The sequence below is a fragment of the Rhinichthys klamathensis genome, unplaced genomic scaffold, assembly GCF_029890125.1.
Source record: "Rhinichthys klamathensis goyatoka isolate OS25496 unplaced genomic scaffold, OSU_Roscu_1.1 h1tg000001l_1, whole genome shotgun sequence".
In the NCBI taxonomy this organism is placed as follows: domain Eukaryota; kingdom Metazoa; phylum Chordata; class Actinopteri; order Cypriniformes; family Leuciscidae; genus Rhinichthys; species Rhinichthys klamathensis.
Window position 1 is genome coordinate 4,035,900 of NW_026606555.1, and position 15,760 is coordinate 4,051,659.

At 38.5% G+C, this 15,760-nt stretch overlaps 1 protein-coding gene across 1 annotated transcript in view; it reads right to left on the reverse strand.

Moving 5' to 3' along the window:
• Positions 1-14,543, reverse strand: part of kcnk2b (potassium channel, subfamily K, member 2b) — a 107,031-nt gene extending 92,488 nt beyond the window's left edge. Inside the window, exon 1 of the mRNA XM_056249144.1 lies at positions 14,279-14,543. Coding sequence (XP_056105119.1) covers position 14,279 — 1 coding nt within the window. The 5' untranslated portion in view covers positions 14,280-14,543. The remainder of the gene's footprint in view (positions 1-14,278) is intronic.
• Positions 14,544-15,760: the final 1,217 nt, after the last annotated feature.

The window sequence follows — 15,760 nt, forward strand, 5'->3', positions numbered from 1 at the left end:
CCAGCGACTGCGCATTAGTGGGCAAAATAGTGAACAAACTTGGTAGAGAAAGCGGGTTGGGTAATACCAAGTAGTCGGCGCGGTGGGCGGGGGTACATTACAGATTATTTAAAATATAATACTATCTTTCTTGCTGGCAAATGAATTTAATAAAGAAACGAACAAAAGTATTCATTCGAAATATTTCATATTTATTTTAATCTGAATGATGTGATGATATTGGGGGGGGGGGGGGGGGGGGGTCGCATTCCTGACGAAACTGGACAAGTGTAAATGCTCCTCTTTTGCTCCTTTTCATTAAGCCAACGTGCAAACTATCGCAAATCAAGTGAAAGTAAGTCGCAGACGCTTAACACACAATCATCTTCATTAAAAGTAAAGAAACAAAACGATTTAAACAGGGCTGTTGCCGCTCTCTCTTATTGTGCTCTTTGATTTTTAAATTATCTGATGATCAATAAAATGCAGCTCATATCTGTTGCTTTTGGGGGCGTGAACTCCATTAAATCTGCATAATAGCACGGGAATTGAAGATCGGATTTATATCCGTTTTGCGAAAGGACATTTATGTGACCAGGTGTAAATGGAATCGTTTTAATAAATCAGATTGCTATCCGATCTGAGAAAACGCATGAAGTGGCCAATTGTAAACAGCCCCATGAGACTAATACTGTTAACAGTTGCATCTTTTCTTTAGTTTAGTGCATAGTGTGTGTGTCACAGATCAAGTTCAAGTTCACTTTATTTGTATAGCACATTTACAACAGCCACTAGGCTGACCAAAGTGCTTTACCGAACAACCAGATTAAAATATAGTAAGACCTGCATAACAACACATAAAATAAGAGCAGCAAAGCTAAGCGAAACCTTAAAACCGGAGTGAGAAAACAGTATTTTTTTCAACACAAATATAAAATAGCAAAACAGGAGTAGCATAGCAGTGTCAGACTCAAATATAGAATCTACAAAACAAGAGCTGTTGGTCAGCATCGAAAGTTAACCATAGAAAATCATTTTTCCACTCAGGGTTATCTATACATTTTCCTTTTTGTTTCTCCCTTACTTTGATTTGGTAAAATTGCTTCTGTCGATTCTTCCTCGCGGGCTCGTTTGGGGTTTTCATTGATCACTTAAAAATAGCGCTTCATTTTCTCGTCAACTAGCAGCTGCGTAGAAATTATGGGCGTTACTTAGGAATTGTGGGAAATGGAGTTGGACAAAATGACTCAATGCAGCCTGGACACGAGTTTTAAATCACACAATAGACTGCAACTACCAAGTATAATAGCAGTGTGCCATCAATCTCAAGCAAATAAGCACAGCAATCACTTCACACTATTAAGCGATTGTGTTATGAACATGCAAAACTGTATCGCACGTGTGCTACAGTGGTAAATTTATTCATCGCACAGACCAATTTTTCAGTAGCATATATGTCGCACTGTACAGCCCTGAGCTGAGCTTGATGCTGAAATGCAAAGGTAATATTTGGCAAACATTGAAAGAATAGGGAGGCTTGATTTATGCCTTTTCCAGCAAGAAAGTGGAATCTGTGGCATTGGTCTCTTCCATGAAATTGTATGTTTGGAGTTCTTTGTTTAGTCTGTCAGCTGTCATCTTTAGACATTCTCTCTCGGCTTGACATTCATATCCCTTCCCCCCCCCCTCTTTTCTTTTTTTTCTCTTATACAATAGTTAACAGGAGGCTACCCAAGTCTTGTTTTTTGTTTTTTGGCAGCTGTTTGTTCTTCCTGCTCTGTTTGTTCTCCATCAATGATTGTTGATTAGGGAGATCAGCTGTTTCAGCTTTTTGCATATGTACTTCCGTCACTTCCTTCTCCTTAGTTACAAATGTGTTCTTAAATCAAGGATCAAAGAAGGTTGCTGAATTAAGAGGGATTTGTAACTCTTCATGGCTGTATCTCATCTCCAGTTTTTAAATTGCAGGTTAGCACAGAGTCTTTATCACTGTCCTGTACATGTGACAGTATCTTCCACATCACAGGGATGACAGAAGAAAGTGTTGTCACTTTTTCTCCACACAAGGCATCCGTGGAAGTAATTAGTGGGCCCAGGGCCTCTCACACTGTCTCCAGTGTGGGGATGTCTGTGCTAGTAGGCATTAGGCTCCACTTATTCACAGATGGCTTGCTGCTGTTCACAGAAACGGTCCACCATATCAAATTTAGAACCAGAAGGTAGGTGCATCGTGAACCAGCTCGTGCTCTGTGAGGTGAAGGAGCCTTTGATTTTCCTTTAAAAGCCTTGTCATTTTGTTAGATCTAGAAAATGCAAATATAGTCTTTCTAAGTCTAGACGCCACACGGCCCAGGCTTGTAGCCTTGTTCGCTGCCGGATGTACTGTAGGTTGTGGCCAAAGCATGGAACCCAGTGGTAAGACTTCCCCTTAAATGCCTTGATGTTCATTATCAGTTGTGATTCCACTCAGGAGTGTCATATCCAGTTTCCATGTTTGAGTTACTGTTTCTTCAAGAATCTCCCTAATATTCTCTCCTGTGTGATCTGAATGTATTGCTGCACATCCAAGAAACCAGGACTGCATTTCCCAAGAGTCACTTATGAACTGAATTGTCTACTAGTTCAACTCATCCAAAGGTCTGTTGTACAAGCAAAGTAAGGCTATTTGGACAGTTGTGACTCAATCACATACCTTGTTTCAGTGACCTAGATTAATAAATGCTATAATACTATTAGGTAAGGTTAAATGTTGACAAAGTGTAAATATTATTAGATCTAAACTTTGTTGGTTCTAAGGTGTCATGCATGCACAGTTGAGCTTTCGTCTTTACCGTGTCATTTAATTTATACACTCTTATATTTGTGCGTTGATCAGTGTTGTGAAAAAAGTCTAAATTAAATCAGTTGAATGATGCACTCACCTGGCAATCTCTCAACTTTTGGAACAATTCAGGAGGAACAAATTAAATCAGTTGAATGATGAACTCACCTGGCAATCTCTCAACTCTTGGAACAATTCAGGAGGAGCAAGCAGGAGGAGCAAATCTTTGGAAAGATTTGATGTGTTGCCTCCCGTGGCAACACATGATTTATAGCAGCATTTGCAGATTGGTGCATTAAGGTCTGTTGGTTCACCTTTTTCATCAATTGAGAAATTGAGCAAAATTATTATATCGTACAATTTTAAATATAGTATATACCGGTATTTTTGTTCAGTACCGTGCATCCCTATTGTTTACCAAAAACGTGCAGACTCTCGTGTTGATCTTACTGGACTTCCTATTGGAATTACTTACCTGGAATTCTCTATCGCCTGTTCTCCATTGCCTATCTGATCCTTTGTTGATCTGCTATGTTTAAATGCATTTCATGATCCAGTCCAAAGAACACAAAATGTGCAGAGCAGTGGGACCCGAGGACCAGGATTGAAAACCACTGCGTTAAAACATACAGTGCAGGTGAGCTGTAGCAGTCACAGACCTGGTGGCAAGATCATAAGCTGGGATCTGATCTGTAAGTGGAGAAGTCATTTGGTGTATGCGATGGACACATAAAGAAACGTTTGAAGGTTTCTTTGTCTGGGCAGACTTTCACCTTTTGAGAGTTCAAATCCTTGGGGTGAAAAAGCTTGCATCTCAGTGATGGTGTTTGTGGCAATTTTATGCAGTTTAAGATTTTATTCTAAAATTGATGCCAGAGTGTGCTTGAGCAGATTGATGGCCTCAGAATCTGTGGGAACAGATATATGGCTGCATTGTCCATGTAAAAAGTGCCTCTTTTAATTATTTTCTCTGAAGCTTGAAGAAAACCATGTACAGACCATCTATAATGGTCTACAATATAATATGCCTTTTAAAATTTTACTTTTTGTGTTCCACTGAAGATTAACACCCATGGCCATAAAAAAAGGATCAGGGTTAGGGCCTGGTTTTTGAGTTAAATTTCACTGGTCAGTCATCCTGAGCAGGTAGGTCATCAGTTTTAGATCCTCCTACTCAAAACAAAATTTCATTTAGATTTTCATGTTAAGATTCAATATGGCGTCTACCCTAATTAAGGTTTAATTAGGGTAATTTGGGTTTATTAAGGTTTAATTAGGGCCAACAGACACAAAGATGATCACTTCATCTGGCCCAATGAATTCCAACCATAAATTATGGTCATTTATATTCAGTTGGTAATCAACATTATGTACAGACATTACTAATCCAGGATCCAGAGACAGGGAGCTCTGAATTAAATATTTAGAGGCATTTATTAACCCTCTGGGGTCTGAGGTATTTTCTGGGCCCTGGAGGTGTTCTGACATGCTCTGACATTTGTGCTTATTTCTGTTAATTGTGACATTTTCATGGCTAAAGTCTGATTACACTGTATTCAGAACGAATTCTGCTTCAATATGTCAGCAGCATGTATTTAAAAGTTTGTAGTTTTAAGAAAATTACGTTTATGCGTGGTTTGTGAAAAAAAAATATTGTCACTGAAATAAGTTCATGAAACCCATACTGATTATTTATTCACATGACTTTTGATGTTGTATCACATAGCCTAGAATATTTGCTTCAAAACTACGTGAAAATCATCCTGCCTACTCATTCAGATAAAACAATATATTGATTTAAATTTTGAAAGGCATGTTTTGTGTAAGAAAGCTCTATGCAAGGAGGCATGCATCATCATGAATAATGATGTGTTTCACATCTGGACAAATACCCTCCCATAACGGCCCTTTCAGGTGGGAATGTGAGGGAACCAGAACAAAGAATGAGGAGAAATTTAAGAATGGCTTTTTGATTGCTTGGATTTATTTACAACACAACATAATCCAAAGATACATAACAAAGGACAAAATATCACATTATTGAATAAGGGTGCTCCGATTGATCGGTCGCCGATCATAATCGGCCGATAATTGCTTTGGGATGTGTGATCGGCGGTCTCTATAAAGGCCGATCCAGAAAAGCCGATCAGATGACGCAAAACTCGCGAGACAATTTTTTTACGCCCTGGTAAAAATGGCTTCACCGGTCTGGCAATTCTACAAGGTGTGTAAAAAAACAATTCATTAGCAATCTGCAATGTGTGTACCATGCCGCGGCCGCTTCTCAAACTGTGCTGCCTCTCTGCTCAACCCGTAAATAAATCCATTGATCCGCAATTTACGTTTGAGTTCTTCAATGGTCTAGTGGGAGATCATTTGCCATGCGTGTCAGAGGTTACGAGTTCTAATCCGCACTCGTACATATTTTTTTCTCTCATCAAAACTGAATATGTTCATCAGTGGTTACAGTTATACAGCAAGGACACATTTGTGTTTTATTTTGTGATTTCACCGGAATGAATAGAGTCCGCAACGGCGATAGATTGAAGCGTGCGTCCGAGTGAAGACTGCGCGAGGCACAGAGCACTGTATCCATGCAACTGATCGCCGCGGCAACGAGCGCGCAGCTTGAGTTCAAAAAAGTTTAAAAAATGTTAGCGCTAGATTTCTTATTTAATAGCGAACTAAATGAATGATCTGCTAGTTAACTGAAGATGTTTTATTTATTTATATTAGGTACATGGTGGGACAGACTTCACTGGATCTAAAAAAAATCAATCTAACCATAGATGTGACCAGTAGTGGTGGCTTTCTTAATCTGTTTAAAATAATTTTGCAAGGGTTCTTCACACACACACACACAAAAAAAAAGGTTTCTCTACCTCTCTCTTCCTCTCTAAATGCCCACAAAATCTGACTAAGCATCCCAGAAAAAAAGCAAAGTTATAGATACAGATATGGAAGTTGTTAGTTTTTTTTTTTTTTTTTTTTTTTTTTTTTTTTTTGCTGTGCACTTTACTACCTGTGGTCCTTTAAGTGTATTAGAAAAACTGATGGCTGACTGACTCAAAACATTATTTTGGCTATAGCCTTTTTTGTTGCTGTTTTTAGTTTAAAGTAGTCTAAAGCTAAATTTAAAGACTCAGATGTTCTGTCTTTTATTTATTTTATTTTATATTCTACAGGAAAGTTGTGTGTCAAACCCTAAGCTGCTCCCAATAACCAAGCTGCTATGTTAATACATGTTGCTTGCAAATAAATATACAGGTGTCAATTCATGATGCATTGGTCTTCTCTTAAATGTAATACTTAATGTACATTGTTGTTAAATATAGTTTAATAAGTAATGCTACATGATAAAAAGAAGTCTTCAAATAGACCCTGTAATCGGTGATCGGTATCGGTATCGGATGATACAGCTTCCAGTAATCGGCGAACGGTGATCGGCCCCAAAAATCCTGATCGGAGCACCCCTACACTGATCTAAAGACAGAGACTTGAACAGTCACACACCTTTGTGCCATTCCTGAAACATAGTACATACCTGTCATTTCCAAGGTGTTTGATTTTTCGCTTTACCATGGTTATGTACATAGACTCAAGTGAATGTTTAAGTCAGCAGGACTCATCAGTGGTATCTGGTCCCTGTAAAAACAAAAAAAAAAACACAGTGACCATGCTGATATCAAGAGAAACTATAGGGCTGTGTGATTTTGGGAAGATATTTTAGATTTTTCTGGTTAAAATTGCGATAATAATAACAATAGCCTAATAATCATTTGTACTTTACAAAAATGCAGGCGGCCATAATGATAAATCGTTAAAAAGGAACACTTCAGTTCACTACACTAGAGAAAAATATATGGATTATCATATTACTTCAAATGTTTCCATTCGTTATGACGTTATGATATGAGATTGGAGTAAAAAATATGTAGCCTAATGTTTGGCGTGTTTTGCTTTTCAAACGCACAGCGCGAGTGACTCAAACTCACAGCGTGTGAAGAGACCATTTACTGAAGCGATCGAACCGCACCAAACTATGAAACTTTATTGTTACCACATTATATCTAAGTTTGAGAAGATATCCACGAACAAAGTATTTAACAGTAAACACGGGTCTAAACATTATAATATTCACACTCAAGTAAACACTCATACTAGCCTACTTTTATATCATGCTGTGTTTTATTATCGAACATAAAAACATATACACTCACCTAAAGGATTATTAGGAACACCTGTTCAATTTCTCATTAATGCAATTATCTATATCAACCAATCACATGGCAGTTGCTTCAATGCATTTAGGGGTGTGGACCTGGTCAAGACAATCTCTTGAACTCCAAACTGAATGTCAGAATGGGAAAGAAAGGTGATTTAAGCCATTTTGAGCGTGGCATGGTTGTTGGTGCCAGACGGGCCGGTCTGAGTATTTCACAATCTGCTCAGTTACTGGGATTTTCACGCACAACCATTTCTAGGGTTTACAAAGAATGGTGTGAAAAGGGAAAAACATCCAGTATGCGGCAGTCCTGTGGGCGAAAATGCCTTGTTGATGCTAGAGGTCAGAGGAGAATGGGCCGACTGATTCAAGCTGATAGAAGAGCAACTTTGACTGAAATAACCACTCGTTACAACCGAGGTATGCAGCAAAGCATTTGTGAAGCCACAACACGCACAACCTTGAGGCAGATGGGCTACAACAGCAGAAGACCCCACCGGGTACCACTCATCTCCACTACAAATAGGAAAAAGAGGCTACAATTTGCAAGAGCTCACCAAAACTGGACAGTTGAAGACTGGAAAAATGTTGCCTGGTCTGATGAGTCTCGATTTCTGTTGAGACATTCAGATGGTAGAGTCAGAATTTGGCGTAAACAGAATGAGAGCATGGATCCATCATGCCTTGTTACCACTGTGCAGGCTGGTGGTGGTGGTGTAATGGTGTGGGGGATGTTTTCTTGGCACACTTTAGGCCCCTTAGTGCCAATTGGGCATCGTTTAAATGCCACGGCCTACCTGAGCATTGTTTCTGACCATGTCCATCCCTTTATGGCCACCATGTACCCATCCTCTGATGGCTACTTCCAGCAGGATAATGCACCATGTCACAAAGCTCAAATCATTTCAAATTGGTTTCTTGAACATGACAATGACTTCACTGTACTAAAATGGTCCCCACCAGGGGCGTCATGCAAGCCAAAATTCTGGGGGGGCACAATCTGAGACGTTGCAATTGTTTTCTGATGGGTGATATGGATCATGTTAGGAGGGGTCAGGGGGTTTCTCCCCCTGAATTTTTTTTAATTCTGGCTGCGAAACATACTATTTCAATGCAGTTTGGGAGGGACAGAAATACCTTAACGGAGCTAGCAGCAACCCTCCTCTATCTGAGGACTAAGTTAAAGTATATGTGTATCTTATATGTGCATTATAAGATGTTTTGAAGGCCATAAAAACTGGATACAAACAGCTTTAAAACCATGTTACGCAGCTGATTATTTTTCTCTCCTCATCTCCATCACACTTTTTCTCTTTGTTTTTCTCTTGCCCTGTCTCTTCCCCTCCTAAAGTTGAGCTTTGACTGATAGGCTTTTCATTTTTGTCTGTCAGTGAAGAAAGTAAACATAGGGTCAACTGATAGGTTGATTTATGAATCATTTTCTCAGACGAGTTCATTTACTGAAAGCTACTAGGAAAGCTAGGTAGCCTAACTAAGTTTATTAAATTCATTCACAGTACACATTCATTATTGATCTTATACCTAATACAGGGCCGTAGACAGGGCTTTATAATCAAAGAGGTCCTAAATTTGAGGTGGGTAGGGGGTTCAAATTTTTTATTTCTCTGATATGTGCATTTCAAGACGTTTGAAGGCCAAAAAAAGGATAAGAAATAGCCTTTCTTTCTTTTTCTCTCAGTCTTCTGATCTTGCCTTCCCCTCCTAAAGCTGAGCTTTTTTAATTTACTTAAGGCAACAAATTGTACTATATTAATTCTCAATATGTACACATTCATTATTAATCTTGTGCCTAACAATGAAAACGGCTTTTCCCCTCACAATGACAGTAAACTAATTATTATTTAGCCTACATTACGAGTCACGTTACATAGGCCTATTTTCAGTTCAAAATGGCGAAATTAGACAAAAGTATATTTGTGTGCCTGATTATTTTTGTCATTCGTTTAACATTTATGAACAAAAAAACCTGTCAAATATGAAATGTTTAGTTTAGCTACTTACATCTCGCACTTGACTGTACACTGAAGCGTCGAGTCTCACTGCTAAAATTCGCGCTCAGCTTCTGTGAACATAAAGCCCGCCTACTTTGATTTCATTGGTCATCTCAAATATTCTGACATTGACGAGCAGTGACAGACCAATGAGGCTCAGATGAACACACACGCACACACACACACACACACACCCTGTCCTCTGTTTCTGACGTGCGCTCTGCTCGGCGCCGCTGCGGATTGAAGATGAACAACGTGCTGAATCTGATTATAACAAGACTGAAGAAATAAAAAATTATCAGGGAGGAAAAATCTGAGGGGGCACGTGCCCCCTCACTTTGAATGGGCATGACGCCACTGGTCCCCACAGTCACCAGATCTCAACCCAATAGAGCATATTTGGGATGTGGTGGAACGGGAGCTTCGTGCCCTGGATGTGCATCCCACAAATCTCCATCAACTGCAAGATGCTATCCTATCAATATGGGCCAACATTTCTAAAGAATGCTTTCAGCACCTTGTTGAATCAATGCCACGTAGAACGAAGGCAGTTCTGAACGCTAAAGGGGGTCAAACACAGTATTAGTATGGTGTTCCTAATAATCCTTTAGGTGAGTGTAAATATATAACATATAAATTTAGCATTGAAAGGTTGCCTACCTGTCTATAGTTCATATTTCAACATGTTTCTGTCTATTTCATACATTTTAGGCTGGCACCAGCTTAACTAGTTGCTACAATGTGAAGTTATGCAACAATAACACACTTACTATGAGTGGAAATTGCTTACCTTAAAAATCTTTTTCATCTTCAAATCGCGTTCTTCTAATTCTTCTGAGGTAAATCCAAGGTAAACAGCACAGCACACCACAACGTGTCTTCCAAACTCGATGAAAAGCAGAGGACTGATGAAGTCTAATGCTTTGTTTTGAGGTGATGGGGGCGTTTACAGGTCTGCGTTCCTTCACGTGGACGATTTTCATGTGAATTGCTCTTGCGCGCGTGGGTGTGGTCACATTAGAGGTAATGAGGACGTGCTTGAGAAACTGTAGATCTCGTTGCTTTCATACGGATTACTTAAACAGAGAATATTTGTTTTTGATGTGATTTTTACATCATTTAAAATAGAGACTTTGTGAATAAATATGTCTCATGTCTCTGTGGCAAGCATTCGTTTAGTTACAGATCATTTTCTGTCGCGTTTCAGAATGAACGTCACACTGAGAGAGACGGCAGAACGCGCATCATGTTTATTTTCTTTATTTTGCGAAAAACAAATTTTGTGTACACAAATAAAAGTAGACATTTAACAGTTTTGAATGATGTATAACACTTGCCTGTGTGACAAAAATCTACAGAGTTATTTGAGTCTCTTTCGCACTGATAGGAAAAAAGGCGAGGTAATCGCGCTGGCGTGACCGCGTGTTATGTTAAATGTGTTAAAAAAAACTTTAATTTGATGCAGATACATCTGCAAACTTAATACCTAAAAGCGGTACACTTTGAAGTCATCACAGAACAGGTTTATACAGAAATCTCAATTTCAAACTGCAAATACTGTATCTTCACTCCACTTTACCACCGATGGATGGCTATGACATGACCATCACACAGCATTCGTTAGATTACACAACAGAGGCTGAGAACCACAGAGAACTACCAATTAAACGGAAATGCTAAAAAAATATAATTAAGCAATCAAGCTGCTATCAAAGAAAATCAGCAAATTCCGTAAATCAGGGCTATAAAAGCACAAAACACAGATGCACAAATTACTACAATTACTTACACAATAAAGGTGCTCTAAGCGATGTCACACGTTTTTTAGGCCCATGGCCGTGCACAGGGGGGTGGCCCGGTGGCTAGAGCCACTGCCCTTCTGCCCTCATCAGCTGAGGTGCCCCTCTCGCCCCCTCCCTAACCCTCCAGAGGATTTCCATAAAAACGTTATGTTATCGCTCCAGAATTTTCGCACGTTAAAAAATAAATACGACCTCACGTTATGTCAATCACACTTGCACACTGCCTCCGAAACTTTCGTCCGTCATAAAAAAATCTAATTGGGTAAAAATCTAATCGAACCGTAGCCAGCAGTTTGAATGGAGTTTGAATGGTGTTTTGACAATTCAGAGCCAACGAATCACGAATACGAAAAAACGCAGTGTGCAATGGCCCTTATTCTGTATTTTTTTCTGTGCGTGCACACACACACACACACACACACACACACAACCCGACGCGTGCAGCCCTGCACATAGACAGAGCAGCGCGCAAGGACTGAACTGAGCTCTCTTTCGCGTCTGAATGGACAAATACACACAACATTATGTCTAAATGTCCGTTTTGGAGATTATTCACTTAAACGCAGTCAGTTATGTCTTTAAAGAACATACAGTTGTGAGAATATCGGATGTGCATCAGTGCAATTGGATCTGCACACTCGGTCTTAAAGTGACAGTGCGTAATAAACCTAATGCCGTCTGTGCACTTAATATTAATCAAACAATAAAATAAAAAGAGAAAAGCATTCACTGCTCTTTAATAGCTTTAATAAGGATTAATTATATTTAATTCAGACAAATAAATATGTCTGCTTGAAAGAATAAAGAATGATGTATGTAAGACTTTAATTTTAAGATATTATTTTATGTCACAGTGCTAAATATGTGTCTGTATTGCATGTTCAAACTTTAAAAATTATTAATATTATCAGGTTAATAGATATTTTCTACGGGAATATATAATGGGTTTGGACATTTTAGAGAAATTCTAAATTAATGCATTACAATTTAACACTAAACCCATTAAATTTTAGTCGACTAAATCTACTGTAGATTTAGTCGACTAAAACCTTATTGTATTTCGTTGACTAAAACTAAAACAATTCAGATGACTAAAATATGACAACTAAATGGCATTTTAGTCAAAAGACTAAGACTAAATCAAAATTTGCTGTCAAAATTAACACTGATCTAAATGAATAGTACCTTAGTATATTAGCTAGGTTACAATGGGGCTAAAGGAACACCCTAACATTTGCTTTTCACATATGATTGCAGAAAAATATATGTTTGAAAATTGATGGAGCAACAGATTTTGTGAAAATAAATCATAAAGGTGGTTTGTTAGTTTAAAAATCGTATTAATGTATGAGGTGGCAAGGAGGTAGCCTACACACGGGGTAAAACCAGCACAAAAGACACATAGTATTGATACAAATACTTTAGCTAAATTAATATACTTTTAATAATCCCTAAGTTGATAGTTTATAGGTCAAACTCAAATTGGGGGAGGGGGGTTGGGTCACCATCTTGTATGTTGTCAGTCAAACTCCTTATAGTGCCCCCTTTTTTGGTTTAAGCCACTGCCCTTCAAAATGTCTGTGCACGGCCCTGTTTAGGCCAAAACATTTTTTGTCACATTCAGCAAACATCTCCTCACTATCCGCTAGCTGCCTGTCCCCTGAACACACTGTAAAAAAACGCGGTCTCTGTAGACACCCCAGGCTCCACAAACGGCAACAAAAACAAACTGTACCAACCCGCACCACGAAACATAACAAACAGTGTTCCAGCCAATAACCGACAAGAAGCATTTGGGGGTGGGGTTTGGGGAGTTAGTGCGCGTACACATGAAGGGGGGTGTGGAGGAAAGAGAAGCATGAAGAGGGAAGTTAGAATTATATTCTCTTTAAGTTTGATATGGGCGACACACGACCAAAGAGACGACGCTCCGATGAACAAATTGCAAAGAAGAGGGAAAAGGATAAGGAACGCGCGAAGTCCCGAATTTACATTGGAAAAGCCTTCGAAAGGTGGCGAGAACTTCGCCGGCAGAAGGGCTTCCAATCCGACATCAGGTAGCTCTGTTTTTGCTGGACAGGTCAGTAAATCCATTTTTTTGTTTTTCTAAATGGACATTCATGTTCGCCTAACCAACACAATGGAGGGGGACGGGATGAGGAGGAGGGAGGGTCGAGCTAGCCTCCATTTTGTTTGACAATACTTTGAAACGTCAACAAGAAGTGACAACACCTAACATCGCTTACTATCACCTTTAATATCAAAGGATGCAGGATATCTTCGTGCTGAGGGTGCTGCACCAAATGCCATGCAAAAAAAGGTTTATTAAACAGTGCATTTCAACTTTTGAGAAAGGCATTTAAATGTAACATCTTACGCAACAAAAATAACCTTTAAAAGATTTTTGTCAGTGAGGCACAATGCAAGTGAATAGGGCAAACTTGTAAACATTTAAAGTGTTCACTGTTTTAATAGCATATAGCCACAAGACTTAAATAATATGCAAATAACATGACTTAGTGTTAATCTACCTACTAACATTTTCTGTGTGAAGTTTTTACGACTTTGTTGAAATTACAATGATATGCCTTTAACCCTATGACTGTAAAATGATGATTAAACCTGTGCACCTCAAATACTATACATGTTTTATCAAGAATTTATGTAAATGCTTTTACCAACATAAGCTTTACATTTCTGCTTGTAAATTAATTTTTATTGTAAGTTTTTTTTTTTTTAAATGAGGGACAAGGCAAATTATTTTTTGTGGTAATCAGCATTGTGCCTCAAATGCTGTCGACTGTGCGTTAAATTGCATTAAACCCTGAACAATCCAGCTATCATTCTGAGGAATGAATTTGGAAATTAATTTAAATTAACTGCTTAAAATAAAAATAAAAATAAAAAGTTGTCTTGTTAATTAGTAGACAGTATTAGACAGTATTGCAGGTTGCACTATTGTTATAGAGTAGAAATCCACCACAGAAAATCTCAGCACCCCCAACTTAAAACATCGCATTTATATTTCCTAATATCAATATTAAACAGTTCTCCAAATTATCACGAACTAGTATTCAGGTGATATGATTTGAAATATGGTACGATATGAGCATACGCATGCATCACATCTCTTCGTGATACGCAATAGGCTACATTGATAATTTATGAACCATTTGAGAAGGCTGTCCGGTAGGCTTTTTTTCCCGCCATGTACTGATTTGTTTTTTGATCCAAGGCAATTATTGATTGATTGGTTGATCTTGTAGGGTAATATTAATCATTTCGTTTATTATCTTTAGTTCAAAAGACTATACCAAATCCAAACCTCACGAGTAGCCTACCCTCTCTCTTCCCCTCTCTCTCATACACACACATACGCACGCATAATAACACATCTGATCTATAATGCCGGCTGTGTTCCTGTGTTTATGTAACTTACTTCTTCAGTCCTCTCCTCATCGACGCTCGCGTTACCGTGTGGTCGCTGCGGTCCGGTTCAATTTCTGCAACTCCATTTCTTCTGATCCGTGATAGGGTAGATTTGTTTGCTGTTAAACTGTCCGAGCCTCATAGAAATGTACAGCTTGTTGAATGAGTGAGAGGGATGGGAACCGAATCGCACCTCCTCTAGATAAGAGACTTAAATGACGCAAGACGCGCGAGAGCGGTTCGTGATCTGTGCTGGTTGGTTTCAACCAGGCTGATCATAATTGTGCTCTTGACTCTTCAGCTCAGATCAGCCCTGCTCCAGTGCTGTTCAGAAATAATCCATCCAGAAATTTAAAAAAATCGTATGTTTTGCTGCATTTGGTAAGGGAAAGGCAATAGCTATTTATTATTCGAACTGGCTGCCATGCCAAAGTAGCCTATGCATGGCTGTTCAAATGATAGTGGTTTGATGTGATGTTAAAGCGTTTATGCTGAGATGTGTAGGTTGTAGGTGTTTTTAAGGAGGAATCGCATCTTGCCTTACCCTAGAGTTGGTTCAACCTTCACCCACCGCCTATATAGGCTATGTGTGTGTATATATCATGTCCCAGTTAATGTTGGCGCATTTTCCTGCTTAACTAAACATTACTATGCATAAAATTGATAAAACAAATAAACAAATATTTTGTATTTTTACATTGCCTATGTAATTAATGTTCTATTTAATTAAGCTCTCATCAAGTTAGTGCTTTTAACCATTTTTACATTTATTCCAAAACATAAAGAAGGCAGTTACAATTCAAAAATATATTTTATTTGTGAACTGATGTTCAGCTTTTCTTTTTAAAAGTCAACTTATTTTCGGCTGTTATCAATCTCGGTACAGGCTAGGCCTACCTTTAATTTCACCAAACTGATTGCTCACTAAACCCCCTCCCCTACTCCCCCACCACTTTATTTATGAATAATATTAATTTAAAAAAGATATAAAATAGTCATGGTTTAAGTAAAGATATACTTACCAAAACTCATAATTTTGTTATAAATAGAATATTTGATGTAATGTGTCCACTTAAACACTGACAAGCATCCTATGTCAGAAATTGCAGCCACATCAGCAGCAGAAAGACTTTGTTGTGCAAGCAGATATTTTGACCCAGAAAAAAAGAGTACAAAATGAGAAAGGGACAGAATAAAAAATATACAATTGAAGGCATTGTCTCCCTTCAAAGCAATTACATTCTTCAACCCCGTCATACTAATCTCAACTAATCTATTAGGGAAAAAAGAGGGAAGATGATTAAAAATGGCAGAAAAGGCATTTCTTGCTAATTCCAACCTGACATGTTAAGGACTAACACGATAAAATAGTGATTTTAGTTAACATTTAAATTGAAAACATTTTATTAAATGACTAGTATTAAAACTAGTGTAGTCCGGTCAGGGAAGCATACACCCTAGCTCTAAAGTCATTTGCAGTGCGCAGCTAAGC